The sequence below is a fragment of the Macrotis lagotis genome, chromosome X (genome assembly GCF_037893015.1).
Source record: "Macrotis lagotis isolate mMagLag1 chromosome X, bilby.v1.9.chrom.fasta, whole genome shotgun sequence".
Classification (NCBI taxonomy): Eukaryota; Metazoa; Chordata; class Mammalia; order Peramelemorphia; family Peramelidae; genus Macrotis; species Macrotis lagotis.
In genome coordinates, this window is record NC_133666.1 from 344,277,994 (window position 1) to 344,300,042 (window position 22,049).

The window sequence follows — 22,049 nt, forward strand, 5'->3', positions numbered from 1 at the left end:
TACATAATCTTAGAATACAATAGACCTAATAAATTCTTTTTGTATATGAGTGAAATGGGTTTTGTATTATGTTTGATATTTATCAATTCACATGTCTTATTCATGATATTGTTTCAGGGATGTGATGTTCTTAACAATATATTATGCACCTTCAATTCTCAATTTCATTAGAATTTCACTGATCTTTAATGTAATAACAAAAACAAACATTATTATCTTGCTCCAATAACAAACATTTTTTGCTCCAATGTATAAACCATAATTTTAATTAAAAAGCATTTGATTAAAATTCTAAAACTTTTTCAGAAATGCTAGGGAAGTTAGATGGTTAATATGCAATATTTTAAAACACATAGTAGACATGTATTTAGGTTGAAATTAAATATCTATGCAAGCACATATGTATTAACATAAGCACAATTACCAAATGATTATCCTTTATCTAGCAAAAGGGTAGACCTCTGAGAAGAACTCAAGCTCATTTTTTAAAATTATTCTTCTAAATTGCAAATGGATGTCCATTTTTCCTTATATACGTATCCCAGGAGCTATTTGGAATACATACTTATTAATATGTTAGAATTTGGTTTGCTGTCTATTCTACAAATTGTTAACTTAGATATTAGATAAAGATTTAGATTGTTGCCTTCTAACTGAAAGGTATCTTAGAGGCCATGAGATCCAAACTCTTCATATGAGAAAACAGATTCAAATAAAATTAAATGACTCCTATGTGTCACAAATCTAGTATATGAATGAAGTAGGATTTAGCCTAAATTCTCCTAATTCCAAGTCCATTACTCTAGCCATTGCATTATCTCAGATGAGACTAACTTTGGACATCTTTAGGAATTACTACAAAGTCTCAGTCTAAAAGTCAGCTTTATAGTGAAGTTCATCTGACTTTCCTTTTTAAAGAATTTGAATATACTAGGAGGAACTCTGATTAAAATCATCTTATGTATCCTTTTCTTCCAAAGATTCAAAACACTAATGTTTTATACATCAAGATAGTGTTGGTTATGAATCTAGTTTTATTTCAGTGGAAAAAGAAAATCAAGTTATATGAGGGGAAAAAGCGATTGAGCTATTCTTCAAAGTTTTTGCAGAAATTCAATGCTTTATAATATTAAAATAATAATTTTACGTAGCTTTCTGCTTTCTACTAATGGTGTTGACTCGTTACTGTATGGACAAATTGTGTAGATGTACGAACAAAATGGATAAAGTGTAAAGTATATATGCACATATGTCATGACTATAAAATTAATAGAAATTTTAAGAAAATCACATAGGGATAAATATTCCAAGAAATATATATATATTTTAGTTACTCTATTTGAATTGCTGCTTTTTAAAATTTCCAGAACTCAGAACACAGAAAATTCTATTATAGCCAAAGGAGGTAAGAATAAAGATTTCTGGCAGTGGGTATCTTTAGAATTGTATGTTATTTATGTGAAAATTCTGTTATTTTCCCTCAGATGTGATGGAAAACTGATTATAATAACAGATTGGCTATCATTCTAAAAGTTTTTTCCAACTAGTCTTTTGAACTTGAAGCATTAATTTTCTTTATTTCCTTAGGGGAAAGATAAATAGCATCACTTTTAAAGATAAGAAAATCATTCAGAGAGGAAAATGTAAATAAAGTACCCAGGGATAATACTTGGTCCTTATGGAAAAGTGATGGAATAGGGTGAGGCTTCTATGAAGAATCAAAAACACCACAAACAGTGAAAACAACAAGGAAGCTGTTCTGACTGTGTTTCATTCATTAAACATAAATCTACATACACACAACACATTTTGATGATGCATCCAAATAACACCTATGATACAAAATGAGCTCATCATTGGAAAAGCATCCTGGAGTAACTGCACCCAGATGCCATCTGATTCCCAGAGATCATCTGCCTTTTAAAACTTTACTACAGAATAGTTGTTGAATATATGCATAGAGGAGAAACTTTTCTCAATTTAACAGCATTACCTTGTAGATCATAGGCTTTTTCAAATCTTAAAATCTTGCCTTGATCTTTACAGAGTCAGACATTCCCATATGCACATCCTTAAAAGAATCTATATCATTGAATATTATTGCAATGCTGTTTTGCCAGTATCAGGGTTGGTTTTCTACTAGATGTAATTTCTACATATGTTTATCAGTTTTTGTGATTTTGTTCGGTTTTGCTTTTGTCAGAATGCCAAAAACTGTTCAGGTAAAGTGTGTTTTACTATTGTTTTCACTTTAAAAGAAATTGTTCAAATACCATTACACAATACAATTGTGTAGCATCTGTTTACATCCAAATAACTTGGCTTTTTTCAACCTTCTGGAAAATGTCTTTAGATAGTGCTAAATACTAAAGCACTAAAATTTTTCTTTTTATCAATAAACATTGCTCAGAACCTCAGGGTCAATTAACAGCTATTTCTTTTTTCAATATGGCAATTCTTGAAGTTAATTGCCTCAGATATAGGCTGACATGCTGCAACAATAGAAGGTACTCTGAGAACAAGGGCAGTGGCACCAAAAGTAAAGAGTAGTTATCAGTCCCCTTACCTGAAGTTACAGGCAGAAAATGACAGCTTAAAACTTAGATAGTATTAACTATTTACAGCATCTGGCTTATAGGAAGCCCACTTTAAACAACAGTATCAATGCTCTTGTCAGGGGTTGAGTAATATGTATCAAATAATTCAGGAGGATGGCAAAAGTTGCCTTTCATAACACAACTGCACTTTGGATATTTATCAAAAAACAGGCATTGGCAAACAGAGATTTCCAACCAGAAAAGCACTTCTGTGTTGTCCATTTGTTCCCAAGGCAGCCAAGGAAGGAGTGGTAAGTCAATTATTATGCAGTTGGTTAGTTCATGGTGTGACCTCCTTGAGTGTTTCAATGGACCAGATGTGTGGATCCCTTGTGCAAACAACTTGGAGGGGAGGACTTTGGAAGGCCATGAACATCCAAATGTTACAAGAAGATTAGTTAACCAGTAACATGCAGAAATTACATGTTTGCAAATTGAATCTGCACCTCATCTCTGCACCCTCTTTCCCAACTTTCAACAAAAAATAATTAAAGTGACAAGATAAAAGCTTGAGTTGTCTCAAGGATTCATTAATCTTCTTTGCAGGTATAAGCCATCTCATGTTTCCTGGCTTACTCAGGCTAGATTCCATTTCCAATCCAAAAAAGAAAAAGAGAGGCTTACTTCCAAGCAATCCAGCCAGAACATTCTTTAGATTGGGGAACATCTGGGGTCACTGTGGAACATCTGTACAGTTAAAATTTTCTTCAGCATTTTATCCATTATTATGTAGATCTAAATATTTCAATTTAGAGGGACTCATTAATTTTTCATTTTCCTCTTTTAAAATATCCTGAAAGGACACACCTAAAGGAAGTCAGTGGTAGTGTACTCAGAGGAATCTCCAAAGGCAGGTAGCATAATTACAAAAAAGATCAAGAAAATAATCCGCAACTTGTTAGAGAAATTTGACCGACCACAATTAGAAAACTTCACACAGAGTGACAAACAGTATTTCTCATGGCTCATTCAACTATGAACAGGTGCCGAAGACCAAAATTTCATGATGTCACACAGAGTTTTTGTTGTGATAGGGTATTTTTGGCAGCAGTGGGACACTGATGGCTTGAAGTGTGCTTGAAATGTCTCCAAACTTCATCTCTGAAGCCTCAAACACATGGGCAGTCATGTAGCACAGCCTTGGGGGACTGGGGAATTACAAGAGACCAAAAATATAAGAGCTATTAGTACTCATCATAATTATTGAGATCTGTAAAATAGGCGTTAGAATAGGTCTTTGCAGTGAGATGTGGATTGAAGTATTTGTTTCTTTCCTCTAGGATCAAGTTGTTTTTGTTAAATGCCTGTAAGAAGGATAAAAAAAAAAACCCAGTAAGTTATATTTGTGGAAGATATTATAAGGAGCATCCTTTTATCTGAGAATGTGTGTTCTCCTATCAGTTCCAGGGGAAATAATAATAAATATTCTGCCAACTTTTTTATGTCCAGTTCTTGTGGTAATACTGGACATTTTCTATAGGAAAGCAAAAAATCTGATAGAGTCCTATTTCTTAAAATAACTTTTGAATTTCACTTGAAATGATTAATTGTTAGGAAATATAACTTATGTTCTTTGGAAGAGGTGATCTACTAGAAAAATTACCTAACTCCAGTGAGTCCTGAAGAACAGAAATGTATAACATTGCTTAGTCCTTTACCTGTTTAGGGGCCATCATAGTACCATATATGAAGAAGCTTATCATAACCTGCTAATCTTTTCCCAAGCAACCTCAATTTTCATCTTTCCATTTTTTATTTTGCCTTTTTTGTAGTTGTACTCTCTCTATAAGATGTCTTCCACATTTTTCTAGTATAATGTATCTATTTCTAGAGAATCAGAATTCAGAAGCCCCAGGAAGTAAGGATTGATGCTAGGAATTTGGTTTCATGTCCCTCCTGATTCCATTCAATGATGATTCATGAAAGATCAGAAAGAATTCAACACAAATACCTCACAGAAATGGAACTACTAATTATCAATACCAAAACAGTTAGGTCCTGGTGAAATTCTAGTTTGCAGTTGCAATTCTAGTCCTGGCTACAAATCTAGTTTTTTTCGTTCCCTAATTTTAGTTCTCTAATATGTCCGTAGTAACAATAACCATTAAATGACATATGAGATTCGTAACTTTAAGTAATATTCTTATGAGAGTTCTCTCTTATAAGCAGTTGATGGAGTAAAAAGAACACTGTGTTTTGGAATCAAAAGACATGGATTCAAATTCCATCTATGACACTTATTTTCTATGTAATCTTGTTTAATTCATTTAACCTTCCTGGCTCTCAGTTTCATGAGATTATGCTAAATTACCTTTGAGTCCCTTCCAATTCTCCATCAATGACCCAATTAATTATGAGTAAAAACACATAGTTAAATTTTCTTATCAGTCTTTCTCCAGGGACACAACTCAGAAATAATCATGTCACTCACAGTTTTTTTCATCTAACTTAGTTGATTTACTTCATTCATTCTGGTTGCTAGTATAATTAGGAAACCCAAGTCTTTTAAAGAGCAAACTTGATAAGTCTTAGCCCAAGTGAGGATGGACTGCTGCTAATAGAGAGGAAAAAACAAAAATAATTCAGGAAATAGTGACACAAAGCTTTAGAGATTAAAACTTTAGAGGGAAAAAATATTCTTTTGAGAATGAATGTCTGAAACACTGAGATGAAAAGGGAAACAATGAGCTTATTTGGAATGTCCATGTTTAATCTCATCAGTAAAGGAAATTCTCCTCAATTATATGATATTATATAGTAAGAAAAAGAGCTCATAAAGAGCCTCCTAAGCTTTCCCATTTGTGCAGCTCATATGTTGGGTGGCAAATAGTTAATTATCATCTCTCCATTCCCTCAGTTATAAAGAGAAGACACTTCTAGTGAGGTTAATGGGTCATTTGCCCCTTGAAAAGCTTAAAATTTAGCATTTAGTCTTCATACCAAATATCATTCTTTTGATATGAGTTGTATTACATTTTAAAGGTAATTAGAAAAGATAAACCTGTAAATACAGTTCTGTGAAATATTTACTTCCATGAAATATTATTTATTAAATAAATATTTATTTGATTAAATATTTATTTTATTGAATTCCCAAGTTAGAATTCCACCTAAGTATTAGTTACTGAAATGAACTCATGAATCTTTTCTTTCTTTTTTTTTTCCTTTTTGGTTATCAATAACTGGACTTTCCCTACTTCTGCATAGCTGGGTATTTGGTTCTAATTCTATAACTCATCTCTGAATATTCAAGGATTTCTAGGTAGAAAGGAACTATAGAGATCAGTGTAGCAAGCAGAATATTTTTGGTAAGATTCAATATTTTCTGACTTTTCAAAACGATTTCAAAAATTTACCAAATTTAGTGTACCTTTATGCTACATTCTTATTCTCTCACTCTTCCTTCTCTCATATACTGTCTGCCCTATTTCCCTATTCCACCTAATACAATTAGTAAAAGGTTTAAAGCAAGAATTTCTGAATTAGCCATTGTATCCATATTATCTCTGCTAATTTCTTACCTTGATGGCTTCTACAGAATCATATTTATCCAATTTGTTGATGTGATTTGTGATGCTTGTATTTAGAGGAGCTGGTGAGACTGGATGGATGACAGTAGCATCATGGGCTTGCTGCTGGTATCTCTGGCAGTATGTATAGATGAGCAGGGTAAGGAGACAACCAAGAATGGAGCTGCTTAATCCCACTGCAATCATATGGAACATGTTGAACTCTGAAAAGCATAGAGTTGAATAAATATTATATTTCATGCAGACATGTGTAAAAACTCAAAGTCCTCAGATGACTGGGGTTCTCTCAAAGTAAAAGAAATTATAATCTTTTTCTTTAAAATGTCATGCTCTCCAAGCCTGTTTCTTGCAAGAACAAGTATATTCCAAGCCAATGCTTTTAGGGATTATAATCTGCCTTTTTTATACACCCTTGAATATTTAACACCCTAGTAAAAATTCTTTTCTGTAGTCTTCATAAAATAGCACTCCTTTTTTTTCTAGTATGATACATTCCATATTTAATTCTAACTTCTAAGTTATGTGGTTTTTCTCAAATTATCATTTATTAAATGTGCTCTGGGAGAGGTTTGAATACATAGTCAACAGGTACAATAAACTGATTATCCTTGCTAATTCCTACAATTCTCTGAGGGCACAGAGAGAAATGGGAAGAGTCATACTGTTTCTTTAAATCCTTTAAGATTTTGACCCCTCTGGCAAGGTTCTTTGAGGGTATTTGAATCATGAAGGTTAAAAGGACAAATAAGTAGACTTCAATGTATTTTGAAAGGAAATCTTAACAACCTTCAGAAATTCTCTTATGTAACCCATCACCTGACTATGTATAATTATACAATCAGGTCTGTGGTCTGTTTTTACAAACATTCAATTCACCACTCTTTTTCAAGCCTAGTTTTGATGACTCAAACAATTATGAATAGAATGTCTGGATTAATGTACCCTACCCTTTCTAAAGCAAAAAGTCAAGCTGAAGGGTTCTCAGTTGCTGCTCCTAGATGATTTAGACATTCAAAGAGAGGTTATGAAGTCTAAGCACTGAGGCTTCTGTCTATTGTAAAATGGCTGTGATTTACCAAGTCTTAGGTACTGAGTTAATTCCACAGGGTGGCTAATTCATAGACAGTTCAATTCATTCTTGGGGTTCATCTATGTTGTGGTGTAATTCATAGGAGGATTCAGATGAGGGTTGGTGTGGCTTCGTAGAATCTGACTACAGAAGGATGATCTGGACAGTCAGGCTCTAGGTTATACTTCTGCCTATAGATAAATATACTATTGAAACAGGGTTCATTTTCTGTCATTGTTCTTAGGATTACCAAATGATCACCTAAACCACAGGTAAGTATAAGCTGAAGCCTCTTGTTAAATTTCTGGGATGGATTTCTGTGAAAGGTTTTAAGGAGGAAAAGAAGTAGAGATCTTTGACAGGAATAGAATGTAAAGTTCTAATGGACAAAGACCATGAAAAAAGTTTTCATATAAGGTTCTTAATTTGAATATGAAATTATTTTGCCTAAGGTAGTGGTCCTGTTTCTTTCACTGCTCTTAAGCAGAATTGTCAAACTTGGGCAGTCCCAGAAATCAGATTAAAATGTAAATAAATAAAAGTGCATAATAACAACTTTAATTTATGGATTTCCAATCCTCCATGTAATCTAACAGGAACTATTTCTATTTGAGTTTAATATCACTTTTTTCAATATGAATAGGACCATCTAACAGCCAAATAAACAAAAAGTTAAACTATCTAGTGAATTTCTTATTTGAAGAAAAAAATAGGATTGACACCTTTCCTAGGATGTTGAAATTTCTAACAAGTTTTGAAAGGGAATTCTATATATGGTAAAGAAATGTATGGTTCATCTTAATTCAGTCAGGTTTTGAGCTTTAAGACTTTCTCCACCTTTGATTGAAATTTTGTAAATTGAACAAATCTCTTAAACTCCATTTTACTCATGGGAAATCTAAGGAAGGCATTATGCATTCACAATTTATTTTCCATTAATAGAACTGCTGACTCAGAGGGAGTCCAGGACCTCTAGACTGTCTCCAGTAACTTAGAGTTGGCCTTTCTTAGCAAAAGGAATGGAAGGAAAAAGAAACCCATGCAAGATAAAAATGTTGTGGTAGAAAATCTAGAAATGAGTGAGTCTAGCATTAACAAAGAGTAAAAACTTACCACCACATCTTTTCTCTTCTACACTACTGGATCTTGCCACAGATATTTCTGAAAGAACAAACAATTTTCTGGGGTTTTTTTGGTTGTATATAGGAGACACAAAGAAAAATTCAAACAATTTTAATTATTATAAAGACCATCCTTAATAAAGAGAATACTGTAAAGGGTGTACATGTTTTTCTTTACATGAAAATTATAAAAAAATAAATTTAGATATTGTTTTGGCTTTTTATAGGTTTCTTTGGTCATCAAACAATAATTAATGAGACTACCTTGACTAGGGAAAGATATTATTGAGATCAGATACTTAAGTACTTCCCTTTTGGTGGGACATATAAGATTGACCTCAAAACAATCCTAGAGTTTTGTTGTTGTTGTTTTTTTCTATTAAATCGTCCAATACCAGCTGGGAAACTGTGACTAGTCATACCCTGACAATTTCTGACCTTAGACCTCCACAGGGTGGAATCAATCTACAAAAGTTTAACAAAAGGTAATACCAGTTCAAGTGAAGGAGTTTATTAGAGAAACATTTTCACTTCCTCCTTTATGTACTAACACCCAGAACCACAAGAGGGATATAAATAGGATTAGATGTTACCTCACTATTTTTAATGTCCAAGGGGATAAGATAATTGAAGGAGTTCTGGAGTGTTCTAATCCTATTTTTTCATTCCTTAAAAATGGAAATTTTAATTTTAATTACATTAAAATGAAGAGTCATGGTTCTGCATCTACAATATACTGAAATGTTGAATATGTTTAAAAATAATTTTAGTCGTGTATATATATATATATGTGTGTGTGTGTGTGTGTGTGTGTAAAATAGGATACCAGTAATCTTAATCATATACATAAAAATGCAGGAACGTGATTTACTAATATAATGCAATCTCGAAATGTCACATTCTAAAAACCAAAGAGATTTTATACCTGTCAATCATTTACTCTTTTGCAGTTGATAAAATCTGCAGTTGATAAATATTGCATATTTTACCTGGAATGAAATTGGAATCAAAAACACAAGACCGACTTTCTGTGGTATTTCCAGAACATTGGTTGCCTACAGGAAACAAAATGATACACTGACGGACCCGGAATTGATTTCCAGAAGAGTCACACTCAGACCAGTCTGACCAATCAGACCAGCTATCTGCAAGAGTCAGAAGAAGGAGAGAAGAAAGGGATAGGAAATATTTCACATTAAAATCAAGTTCACCAAAAGAAAATGGAATAAAAGCAAGCCTTAATTTTCATTTGTTGCCAGTAAATATCTCTCTAGTAAGAATATCCAATTTAATATTGAGACCCATGAGCAAAGAACAACCGTGTCTTCTAAGCAAGGACCTAAATCAATATGACCCACATAAAATACAGTTTTTTTATTTTCATTTTTCTAATTTATTTAGAGTATTTTCACTTGTATTTGACCTATAGTACAATATATTTGCTTCTGCAATTGTTAATGTGCAAAATTGTCTGTACTGTGCACAAAATAAAAACTATAGTTCTATTGCAGTGTATGTGCATATATGAAGAGAGAGCAATCATTCAGAATATTTCATCTCACAATTCCTCCTGAGTTAAACTTCAATATCAACACAATAACTCCTTGTTACAGAGAAAGCTTTAGGAATGGAATTGAAGTTTTCAGTTACCACAACAGCCCCTGTCTTTAGTTATACACAATAATTCCACTCACTAATGTAGTAAAGTCTGTGTTGTGCATCAACAAAACTGATTTTTCCCATTTTTATTATTAGGCCAATTACTCTAAAACCCCAACCAGAGATCATGGTTTGGTGCAAAATTCAAAGGTACATTATTACCTAAACTAATGGACCATATTAATTAATGTTCCCAATATTGATTATTGAGAAATGAAAGAAATGATGCTAATTTTGCTTTGAATTTGAGTTGATTTAAGAATCAAAATACTGTGAAATAATTCTTATGATCCAAAGATACATTTCTGAGATAAAAGATACTCAAAAATAAAATGTTAAAAATATTCTTTTTCCACTTTGAATCCTTAGTTATACAAGAAAAAGAATAAATCTAACTTGCCTTTGACACTTGTAAATAAGGGAAAATATCAACCCCCCAAATTAAAAGAAAAGCACTTTATTCAGTCATGAATAACTGAATTGAATAACTTAATAACTGAGTAACTGAGTTAAAACTGGACATACTGCTCTAAAGGACCTAAAACCTAGTAGGGAAATAAGGTAGACTCAAAAAATATATTAGTTTAAGTTTAAAACACTCAAAAAGAGAGGTGAAACAGGCAGGCAGGCATGAAACATTGGGGGATAAGAAGAACCATTTCTAACTAGTTATAAGATGAAATAATACACTTTAAAATTCAGAATAAAATACTGGGAAACATAATATATAATTTTTATGGTGAATCTTCTACATATTGTAGAAGTTCAAAGAGAATCTTTGTTCATATTTTCCTTGATTTAAACTAATTACAAGCTATATTAACAAGCCTTCTGGGTTCAATGCTTTCAATACATGACCCTGACATGATACATCAGCCCTGATCATGTTTCATGGACTTTAGCAACACAATCCTACATTTTAAAGTAAGAAAATTTCTACATAATCATATATAAAGTGTTTTAAGGTAAAACAGAGTTTTCAATATTCCCACAAGAGGTAAAAACTATGAAATAACAAATTCTGACAGAGCAGATATGAAAATAGACTAAAATATAAGTATGTGATAATGAATTTTTTAATCTATTGTTTATTGAATTGCAGATGGTGATATTCACAATTGAATAAATACATTAATGCCAGTAGGAAGAGAATTAGGTTAAATGTTTACCTGGACATAGTTGTGTGTTACAGAGTGCCTCTTCAGTATGGAGCCCAAGACATATGTCTCCTCCATATGCTGGGGCAGGGTTTGTACATGAACGCGTCCTCATATAATGTCCACCTCCACAGGTGGCTGAACATTTTGACCATGGTGACCAACAAGACCAAACACCATCAACTGTGAAGGAGATACAAAAAAAGTTATTTTTTCTGATTCAGCTGATTTTTTTCCTGATTCATCCATACTTTAATTCTTATTTTTTTATTTTCATGATTAATTCTATAAATGATTAGTAAATATCTATAATCAGAATAACACCTTTCTGATTTTAAAAATTATACATATGTGCAAATATATGCACATATATATATTAAGACATTGAATATGTCTTATATAATGTCTGTATATAATAGTTCTAACTAATCAAGAAGCTTAAACTTAGGTAGGAAGAGATAAAAACTGCATATATGAAAGTAAAATAGAAACAAAAAAAATCTCTATATTCTTCAGTCCATGGTTCATTAAAATTAGGGTACACATTACAGCTGTGGAATAGGAAGCTTGTTTGGAGTTCACATCACTGTATATATAAAGGAACATCAGAGACCTTCCAAATCAACTCCATAGTCTAAGCTAGAAACTGAACACTGATATTCTGACTCCTGAGTCAATGGTGCATGTATGTATTGTACCACAATTTTCCCTTCTCTTCTGACAAGGTGATGGAATAAATAGTTATTGAGAAATCAGGGAATCCAGAAAAATAAAATTATGAAAAGCAAATAGCAAGTAATGGACAGGGATAGGAGGAAGTCATCAGCCACTATAATCTCAGATCAGTGATATTTAATCTGAGTTATACATATAAGGTGCCTTATTTGAATGCAAACTTTGTGAGAAAAGGAATAGCTTTATTGCTACCTTTATATTCTCAGCAATTACAACAAACTGTAGTTCACAGTAAAAATTTATAAAAGCTTACTGATTGACAAACAAAAGAACACAGTCTGCTAAGGAAGGACCACTTTATATGACAAGAATTGTTATAAACAGGAAAATAATAGAAAATATGCTTAGAAAAAGTGGGAAAATATTTTTAGATTGTTATATAATATTATATGCTATATTATGCTCAAAAAGGTTTACAATATAAATATTAAAGGTTATATCATTTTAAAAAATTGAAGAGAATTGCTTATCTGCCCAAATCTTTCATAATTCTGGAGAGGTAGTGAACATATAAGAAAACATGGTCTAAAAGAAATTTTATAGGACAAAATTGCCAATTTTTATTTGAAAGTTTTGACAGTAAAAATCAGTACTACTAGAAGAAAATATGGATGTGAAAAATTCCATTAAACATCTTTAATATTTGAAATCTAAAACAAATTTCATTTCTAACAAGTAGTCAAAGTACATAAGTAGTTTTCTAAACAATAAATTACAAATTATCAATGACCATCTAAACAACTGTTCAAAACACTAACAATAAAAAAATGGAAATGAAAATGACATTAAGTATATATGTAGATCTATGTCTACATCTATAGATAGATCCATGTTTATATATATATTTATACCTATATACATATGTATGTATGTATATATATATATATGTATATATGGAAAGAGATTAATAGATATAACTAAGTAAAGATGGGGGAAAATAAATACTATAGGAGTTATGTAAACATAGGCATTCTTATTTACTAAAGTAGATCTGTGAATTTGTGACAGATCCAGGAATATGTGAAATTGTACAAGTTACAAAATTCTTCACATGCTTGAATCTGCTTTCTTCTATGTATCCAATAAGGACAAAAAGTTAATATTATTTCAGTAATGAGCTTCTTGGGACATAGGCTAATTTTTTGCCTGTATACAGCACTTACTTTTCCTATCTTCTTAAGACCTGCTAGATCTTTATATTATTGACAAAGACATCATTCAAAAGTTCAGGATGACATTTATGCCATGATAACAAATCAGACTAGAACTTTAGTGAAAGAGGCTGTAACACATATAACTTTGGTAATATATTTTAGATTAGTTTTATTCAGTAATAATGAAAAAATTCTCTCCAAAGATTAAGTGAAGCAAAGTCATCAGCTTCACTCTTCCAGTTATCAAAGTCTAGTGGCAAGACAAAAGTCAAGAAAACTTATCTAAAGTCAAGTTATAACATGTCAGTGGAACTAAAATTTTATGAAATCAATTTCTTCCTCATTAAGAAAGTGACATTTGTCAGAAATTCTATAAAATAACAGTAGCTCACAAATATAACAATTTTGGTGTCTGAGGAAAATCAGGACAGAGTAATGTTTCAGATCTGGATGTACCATTTTAGGGAGGATCATGAAAAGCAGAAGAGAATCCATCTTAGTGAAAACAAAATTCTGAAAGGCCTCAGGACTATAGTATAGGACTACAGTATATGAGTCCTCCTTGAACTGAAGATGTTTGGGCTGAAAAAGGAAAAAGAATGAGGTACTTACATTGTGAGTTTGAGTATATATACATGTGTTTGCATTAGGAGACCTTACAAAGATGATACGGTATATGATACAATGTAGTAGATTATTATATGAAAATGCTTATGAAATGATGAAGACCAGAAAGGCATAGTATGAAATTTGGGGAAGAAGAGGTAATAAAGATAGAAACTTCTAGAGGGATTGATGAATATGAATAGTTATAATGTGTGAGTCAAACATTTTTAAAAAGGTTGTAACAGTGGATATAAGTATTATGTGATTATTGCTTTTTTGTACACATAAATATAAATCTGCAGTTATTACAACAGTCATATATACAGATTGAATTTTCTTTTTAAAAAAAATTATTCTAAAAAACTTATTTTAAAACAATGGGGTTAAGTGAGTTGCCCAAGGTCACACAGTTAGGCAATTATTAAGTGTCTGAGGTCACATTTGAATTCAGGTCCTCCTGACTCCCCGGCTGGTGCTCTAACCATTGTACCACCCAACTGCCCCTGAATTTTATTTTTTTAATATAAAGACTGCTAGTGCAAAGATTCACTAAGCTACTGATCATTGATTTTATAAAGTAAAATCATTAGCATCTGGAAATAATATCAAATCAGAATGCTTTCAATTTATTGACAATGGAACTAAGTGAAAGAGAAGAAAATGACAAGATGTCTACATAGTATATTGCATTGTAGGATTAAGTTGATTAATAGTGTAGAAGTGACAGAGATTATTCAAGCTTCCGAAATTAACTGTGAGACTTTTGAAGGGAATCCCCCATCCCATTTTTCATCACAGTGCCTTGAACATAGTATTCAATCTAATTCAATAAGCATCCATCAAATAATGTGAAAGGTAATCTGCTAGGTGCTGCTTGTGAGTAGGCACTAAATAAATATCTATTTAATTGAACTGAAATATGCTAATTGAACCAAACCATTGATTGTAAAACTAGAAGTCAAGTAATCCCTCTTTTCTTATGCTTTATAGTTTTATATTTACACTCTAGCTTGTGGCATAAGAAGACAGGACAGAACAGGAATATTCCTATGATTAAATCTTAGTAATCACCACAAAGGAATTTCAAAGCAACAAAAGTTTTGGAATGAATATTGGACACTTGAATGTAAAACAAGATGCTTCAATATCAAAAGAATGCAAACAAACTTAGTGGAGTAGGGAACAAATAAAAATAAAATATGCAGAAATATCAGAAAAGCAAAAGGATGGGAACAAGCATAAGAATGTGTTTCCTGCATAAAAATAAATGTAAAGAATAAAGGAGTAAGAGAGAATAAAATTTTCAAGGACATAGGGATGGACAAGAAGAAGGAAAGGAAGTTAAATATTTTGAAAACCATCAAATTGTAGAAATTGAGAGACTATGTTAGGTTAAGGTTAGAATTTGATAACTACTGATCAAAACCAATAGAACATATTTTTTTACTTTAAAAAAATTAATTAGCAAGTCCATCAAGGTGATTATCTCTTATACTTTATGTTTCTTCCTTAAGGATATAATTTCTCTCTCATCACACTCAATTTGGATCAATGTACAACATGGAAACCATGTAAAGACTGACAAATTGCTTTCTGTGGGGGAGTGGGGGGGAGGGAAAATTGTAAAACTCAAAATAAATAAAATCCTTAATTTAAAATTTAATAAATTAATTAAACTTTATTTCCTCATTACTTGCAAAAAGAATTTCAACATCCGCTTTTAAAACTTTGATTTCTGAATTCACATCCTTCCTCCCATCTTAATCACCCTCATTGAGAAAGCAAGTTATTTGATATGGGTTAGAAATGTGTTGTTATGAAAAACATTACCACAATAATCATATTATAAGAATAAACATAATCTCCCCCCACAAGAAAAGAGAAACCTTAAGAAAAATACAGTTAAAAAATATACATCAATCTGTATTCAGAACATCAGCTCTGTCTTTTTGATGGATAATATTTTTACCATAAGTCCTTCAGAGTTGTCTTGGGTCACAACATTGCTGAGACAAGGAGTCATTCATAGTCGATTATCTCTCAGCAATGCTGATACTTTGTATATAATACATTTCCCTTTGCATATGCTACTGTAAGTATTTTATTGAGAGCATCATTATATTTAATAATTATAACCTTGAGTATGACTTAAAATCCACCAATAAAATCCCAATAAAAAGGGAATGTAGAGACACAAACATAAGACTGTAACAGCACTTACTATGCCTCACATGATTAAAAAAATAGCTATAGACATGATATTGGGAAAGCTATATTAAACTTATAAAATGTTAAAAAGAGATAATCAGGGCAATTATATCAAATGAGAATATGTCAATCATGGAAAAGAAAAGAATCCCTATTAAAGCTTCATATACTTTATGATATAGCTACTAAAATTTAAAGCAAAAATTAACTGAATCATGAAAGGATTTGGACAGAAAAACAATAATGGTTGTCAATTTTATCACTTCACTAAAAAGAGTGTGACAAATTCAAGTTGTTTCTGAGACAAACTACAACTCGCCAGTTTGGTAAAATCCAGTCATTCTACAATCTGGCTTCAAATAATTTTCACATTCTTATTTAATGTTACTGTCCTTTAAGTACTTTGTGTTCTAAATGAATTTAACTGATGAAGCTATCTCCCACTTATGAATTTCATTCCTTTATCACCTCTTTTCAGAATTCTTAATATTTTCAAACTAAGTCTAGTACCACCTTCTACTTGAAGCCTTTTCTTTATCTTCCAGTTGGAAACTTTCTTCAAATTACGTCACACATATTTGTCTTTACGTATGTTTAGACCCTAAATAAACTATAATCTCCTTGAGGGTAGCAATAGTATGATGTTTGTCTTTGAATTCAGAATGACAGGAGTTTTACAAAATTAAATTAATATTAAGTTAGTATTAAATTTAATCAAATTAACATTAAAGTTGAGAAAATATGATGAAAACGCAACCTTAGATGGAAACTAAAAATTGCGTTGCTAACTAAAACCAAATTATAGAAAAAGGTAAAGAAGTTATAGACATATCAAAATCTTTGGGATAAAGTATAATCAGTCTTTAGAGGCAAATTCATATCCTTGGGTGCTTGAATGAATGGGATAGGGACTAAATAGCAAGAAAACATTGAGTTGGTTTTCTAATTCAAAAAAATAAAATTTCAACAAATGAATATTCTCAAAATACTCCCCAAATCATCAAAATGAAAGAGAACATTTTTTTAAAATGAGCTAATCAAGAAGAGGCATTGTAAAAGTCCAATTATACCGATAAAGAAATAACAAATTTCACCAAATCTAAGTATTATAAATTGTCCGATAATTACTTAAAATAGATTATAGAAAAGCAAAATCTTTATCACAAAAAATGTATACAGAAAAAGAAGGAAAGAAAGAGATGAGGGAAATATCATTTCCATAAATAATTCTGAGAAAAGTCTGAAATCCAAGCAAGAAATTTGCCAAATTATCTATGAATAAGAATAATTCTTCAATTGATAAAGGGTGTTATTTGCCTATAAATGTATGTGCAAAGCAAGAAATATATAATCAGTTGACACATTGTTTAGCTCTGTCCTGTGCTAGGTTTTAGAACAATGAGTGCCTAGGACTAAGGTAATTAATAAATGCTTATCCACTTAAATTTTATGTATTTATAATTGATACAGTAATAACCACTGATTGAGATGTTACTATTCATTCAAATAGACATTTGCCACAGTAAGACACTAGCCTCCAATAAGAAAAGGGAGTTGGGAAGGTGTGTATGATCAGTTGTCATGTGAAAAATAATGTATTTATAATCTCTATTAAGAAAAGTGGTAATATTAAGATACTACTTTACACCCGTTATACTTGGCAAAGATTTTAAAAGATGCTAAAATTTAAAACTGCTTTGTCTGTGGGAAGAAAGATATACTAATTTATTTTAGGTAGAGAATGAAATGAATCACTCTGAGATAACAATCTTGTATAACATTCAGGAAAAACAGCAATGTTCATAGCACTTAATAGTGAGACTACTATGAAAATATTACTCCTGGTGATAGGGAGGTGGGGAAAAGAACTATAAAAACAAAAATGTTAACAGCAACATTATTTGTAATAGCCTGGGGGCTGGGAGGTCATATATAGTGGAGAAACTCCCTCTACCACTGTAAATATGTGTTCCACAACTTGATGAGAGAGTTGTGTGAAGTAATGAGAGGCTAAGTGACTAGTCCAGAGTAAAAGTTAAATAGTTACATTTAATGACATGAAATAATGACATACTGATGCAAAAATAACACTTATCCCAACAGGGTTGTTGTAGGATCCAATGAAAATGCACACACACACAATGCATGTGTACATGTGTGCACACATACATACACGTGCAAAATACATGTGTATATGTACATGTGCATATATAAATATATACACAAGATGTCTTATGTGCATATATATTGGTGCATGTGATACACGTATGCATGTGCGTGCACACACACACATATGGACACATACTCACTTTGCAATCCACAAAGTACTATATAAAAGTTAGCTATTATTATTAGCTAGCAATTCTGTGTCATCAGAAGAACTTTAGTCTAGGTAGTCTTGACTCATTATTTACATCTTAATCTACTGCCTCTAGCTAGTAATATAACAGCTAATAATAATAAACTGAAAACAAATTAATAGTCCAATTGTTGGGGAATGGTTGAATAAAACAGTATAACAATGTAACATAATAATGTCATGGGAATTTATAAAAACAACAAATTCTAGGGTATATATGAAGATTAATAGGAACTAATAAAGGGCAAAAAATTCAGAAAAACATAATGATGATAATAATATGTAAATTGAAATAATAATAGCAACAAATGTAGCCAAATTTAGAAAGGATGGAGGGGGAAAAAAGTAGAACAATTTAGTTGCCACCTTACTGTTTTATTATACTATAATTTGCTTTTTGTAAGAAATGATCTGCTAATAATATTTCATATTGTATAATCATTTTTCTTTTTTCTTTTCTTTCTTATATTCCTTATTTTATTCTAAAAATTGACTACCTTTCTCATCAATGTAACTAAAACTTTAAAAAAATTAAAGATAAAAAAAGGGGAAAGCAGTATTATCCTCTCCCTATAGGCTGATTTTGTCATCATGATAATTCATTTTGTTGATGAACCTTTGCAATGAAATTCTCACAGATTTTAAAGTAGTAATTTTTTATTTATTAATAAGGTCACACCAAATTTGAAAAAAAATAAGTAAATTAAGAGCCTTTTATTAATTGTCCTATAACCAAAGAAGAGATGAAGATTAGTTTAGTAGCAAGTATGAGATAAAATATAGAATGTTGATAGCTTCTATTTACCCTGCCTGTTGCCTTTCTTTTCCCTCCTTCAAACTTCACAATGGAATTGAAGTTTTAAAACGTTTATGGAAATGTTTGAGAGGCAGTAAAATACAAGAATAATAGAGGATAAAAAGATATTAAAGTTCTGTTTTGCATTGCTGAGGGCATATTACCACCAATGAAATCATTGATAACTTCAAATAGCAAAGGAAGAATGTAATTTAAGATAGGTCATTCAAAACATGAGACATCATGTTTTTCCTAGTGGCTTTATTTGTGAATGCCTTGAAAAATTGTGTTTTATGGAGTTTTAAAACATTGTGTGTACATAAATATATATACATACATACACATATGTGTGTTTATAAGTATATACATGATGGACATATATAGTATCACCTAACATTTTCTGTCATCAATAATGACATGTTTGACATTTGTGAATTATCTAAACTAACAAAGCTTCTCTTTAAAACACTGATATTTTTGGCTAAAAGTCTGATTCCCTCATGTATTCATTTTACAGTCATTTATTAAATACTACATGGTTCTAGTACAGGACATAAAGTCACAATCTGACCCTAAATTGTCTTGTCTATTTCATCATCATTCCCATAAAAAAAATAACCAATAGTTGGTACATGTATTCTCCTCTGAGATACTGGAACCATCACTTAGATTAATTGCTATCATTGTTCAACTTAACTCATGAACTTTTGCTTCACATATACTTCTACATTTTTTATAAGAATTCTACATGCAATATTTTGTTGCAGACATGTAAGGGGAGTGGAAGAGTTCAGAAGCCAAAATGTAAAGCAGTCCTTGAAGTATATGAGTATATCTGCAGTCATGATCCAGTTGTTAAAAGTTTTCTATTTTCAAAGGTCAAAAGAAATACCAAAAAAGTAAATCCTCTTTCAATTTCGATATCCTGAGAACTAAATTTGTGGGAAATGGTTGTTTTCAATATTATGAAAACAATCTTGTCATTGACTCCTTTTCTCTTGCTTGACATAAAGCAAAGCAAAACAAGAAAAACTTTATGTGGTTTTCTCAGTCTTCCACATTTCTAATAGGTTCCCTGAAGCCTGGAATATCATTGACTTCTACCTCCCACCTTCTAGTCTCATCCTGATAATGTAGAATTCTCTGCTGAGATTTTACTGCTGTAGAAATTATCTATTTCAAAAGGATGCTCTCTCTCTCTCTCTCTCTCTCTCTCTCTCTCTCTCTCTCTCTCTCTCTCTCTCTCTCTCTCTCTCTCCTCTCTCTCTCTCTCTCTCCCCCCCCCCATCATCTGACAGATCTGTTACTTAAATTTTAGAATTTTAGGTAATAACTTGAGGCTAAAAGATGTTAAATAATTTCTCTTTGCTCATACAGCTAGTAAGATTCAAATCTAGAGTTGGAATCCACTTATCTGTGAAGACAGGTTCAGCACTCTTATCTCCCTCTGCCCCACCATTGCCTTATCTTACTCTGATTAAATGAATTTGGCAAGGTCAACTACCTTAATTTTTCTGATAAACAACTTCCTTATCCTATATGTTTTTAAGATAAAGGTTCTAGTCTTCTGTGTGTCCAATTAGTATTTCCTAGAACATTTCAGGGAAATTTTTCCCTCATTTAGATCTATTATTACCATAGGCCTGAGAATAATTTCCTAATGTCCTGAAAGAGTCACTAAATCTTCCCAACCTATTATAAGTAATGAGGAAACTCATCATTAGATATGAAAATGTTAGATTTTACGGTGTCATGTTTCTTTTAAAGAACACAAAACAATTTCCCATAACTTGCCCATTTGTACATATTTTTATAATTTCTGATAAAATTGCAGGGATTTTTATTTCTAAATTTTTATAATGGAATAAATGGAGACACAGAGGAAGAGGCTTGCCTAAAATTATGCTGTGAAAACAGACAATGATCAAGGATAAGAATACAAGGTCTGGGATCCCAACCTAGTGCTCTAAAGTTCCAGTGATATCTAGAATCCTTAAACTCCATGCAGGTATGGGGGAAAAGGGGAGAAGGAATATTTGAATGTGTGTTCACTATATAGGATACAGGATATCCCAAAAGTCATAATATAGTTTGAAGCCTTTAAGGAATCAATAAAAGACTTTTGGGGATATGCTTTTTTAGCTGTAGTTGTTCTTTTTGTTTTCATCTCTTTAGAATGTCCCTGACTTAATGAGTCTTTCTGAAGAAAAAATCCAGTTTTCTTTTTTAATTTTTTAAAAAAGTATTTTTAATTTATTTTTGTCAATATGCACATGTATATTTTTAAGTTACAAAATTTCCTTCATCTTCCCTTCCCGTCCCCCTCCCCTCAGCAGCAAACAGGTTAGCATTGTACATATATATTTTGATAATCATGTTTGCAGATTAGTTATTTTCAGTATGAGGAATTAGGATTAAGGGAAAGAGATACATAAGAGATAATTTTTATAAGTGTTCATCAGATTCTGGAGGGGTTTTTTTGTGTGTGTTTTGTTTTCTTTAGAAACGCAAAATTTTCAAGGTACATTTCTCTGTCTTGAAGACTTAAAAACAGACATTACATTTGAGTCTGAAACTATCAACTAAAAAACAACAATAAAATAACAAAATGTACTTGAAAATTATTAAGCAAATCATATTGTTAATCAAAATATACTTCTTTAGTATGTGTGTCATGAATGAATGATGTATGACATATATATGTATGTATATATATATATATATATATATATATAGACTCTTCTACTATAGAAAATATACCAGATTTCTTGCTGATCTCTTCTTTATTTGAATTCTAATGTAAAAAAAAGTCTCTGCCATAAAAATTACTTCTTCAGTATTTTAGTAAACTATAATTTCACCCATACTGGTATTCTCTCCACCAAAGCAAGTCTCAAACCCTATAATAATTTATTATATGGACTTTGGGAGTATCTGTGTCCAAAAAATTAATCATCCTATCATTAACAGGAAATAAATCTAAGCGTTTGACTGGGCTACTGGAGCATTAACCACATAATCAATTAATCAATCAATCAAACAACAAGCATTTATTAAG

At 31.4% G+C, this 22,049-nt stretch overlaps 1 protein-coding gene across 1 annotated transcript in view; it reads right to left on the reverse strand.

The window, feature by feature from the left end:
• Positions 1-598: 598 nt before the first annotated feature.
• The window catches only part of SEMA5A (semaphorin 5A), a 712,145-nt gene continuing 690,694 nt past the window's right edge, over positions 599-22,049 (reverse strand). Inside the window, exons 19-22 of the mRNA XM_074208091.1 lie at positions 9,307-9,462; positions 8,310-8,357; positions 6,119-6,330; positions 599-3,901 (exon numbers count right to left, since the gene is read on the reverse strand). Of these exons, the coding sequence (XP_074064192.1) occupies positions 3,782-3,901; positions 6,119-6,330; positions 8,310-8,357; positions 9,307-9,462 (536 nt within the window). The 3' untranslated portion in view covers positions 599-3,781. The remainder of the gene's footprint in view (positions 3,902-6,118; positions 6,331-8,309; positions 8,358-9,306; positions 9,463-22,049) is intronic.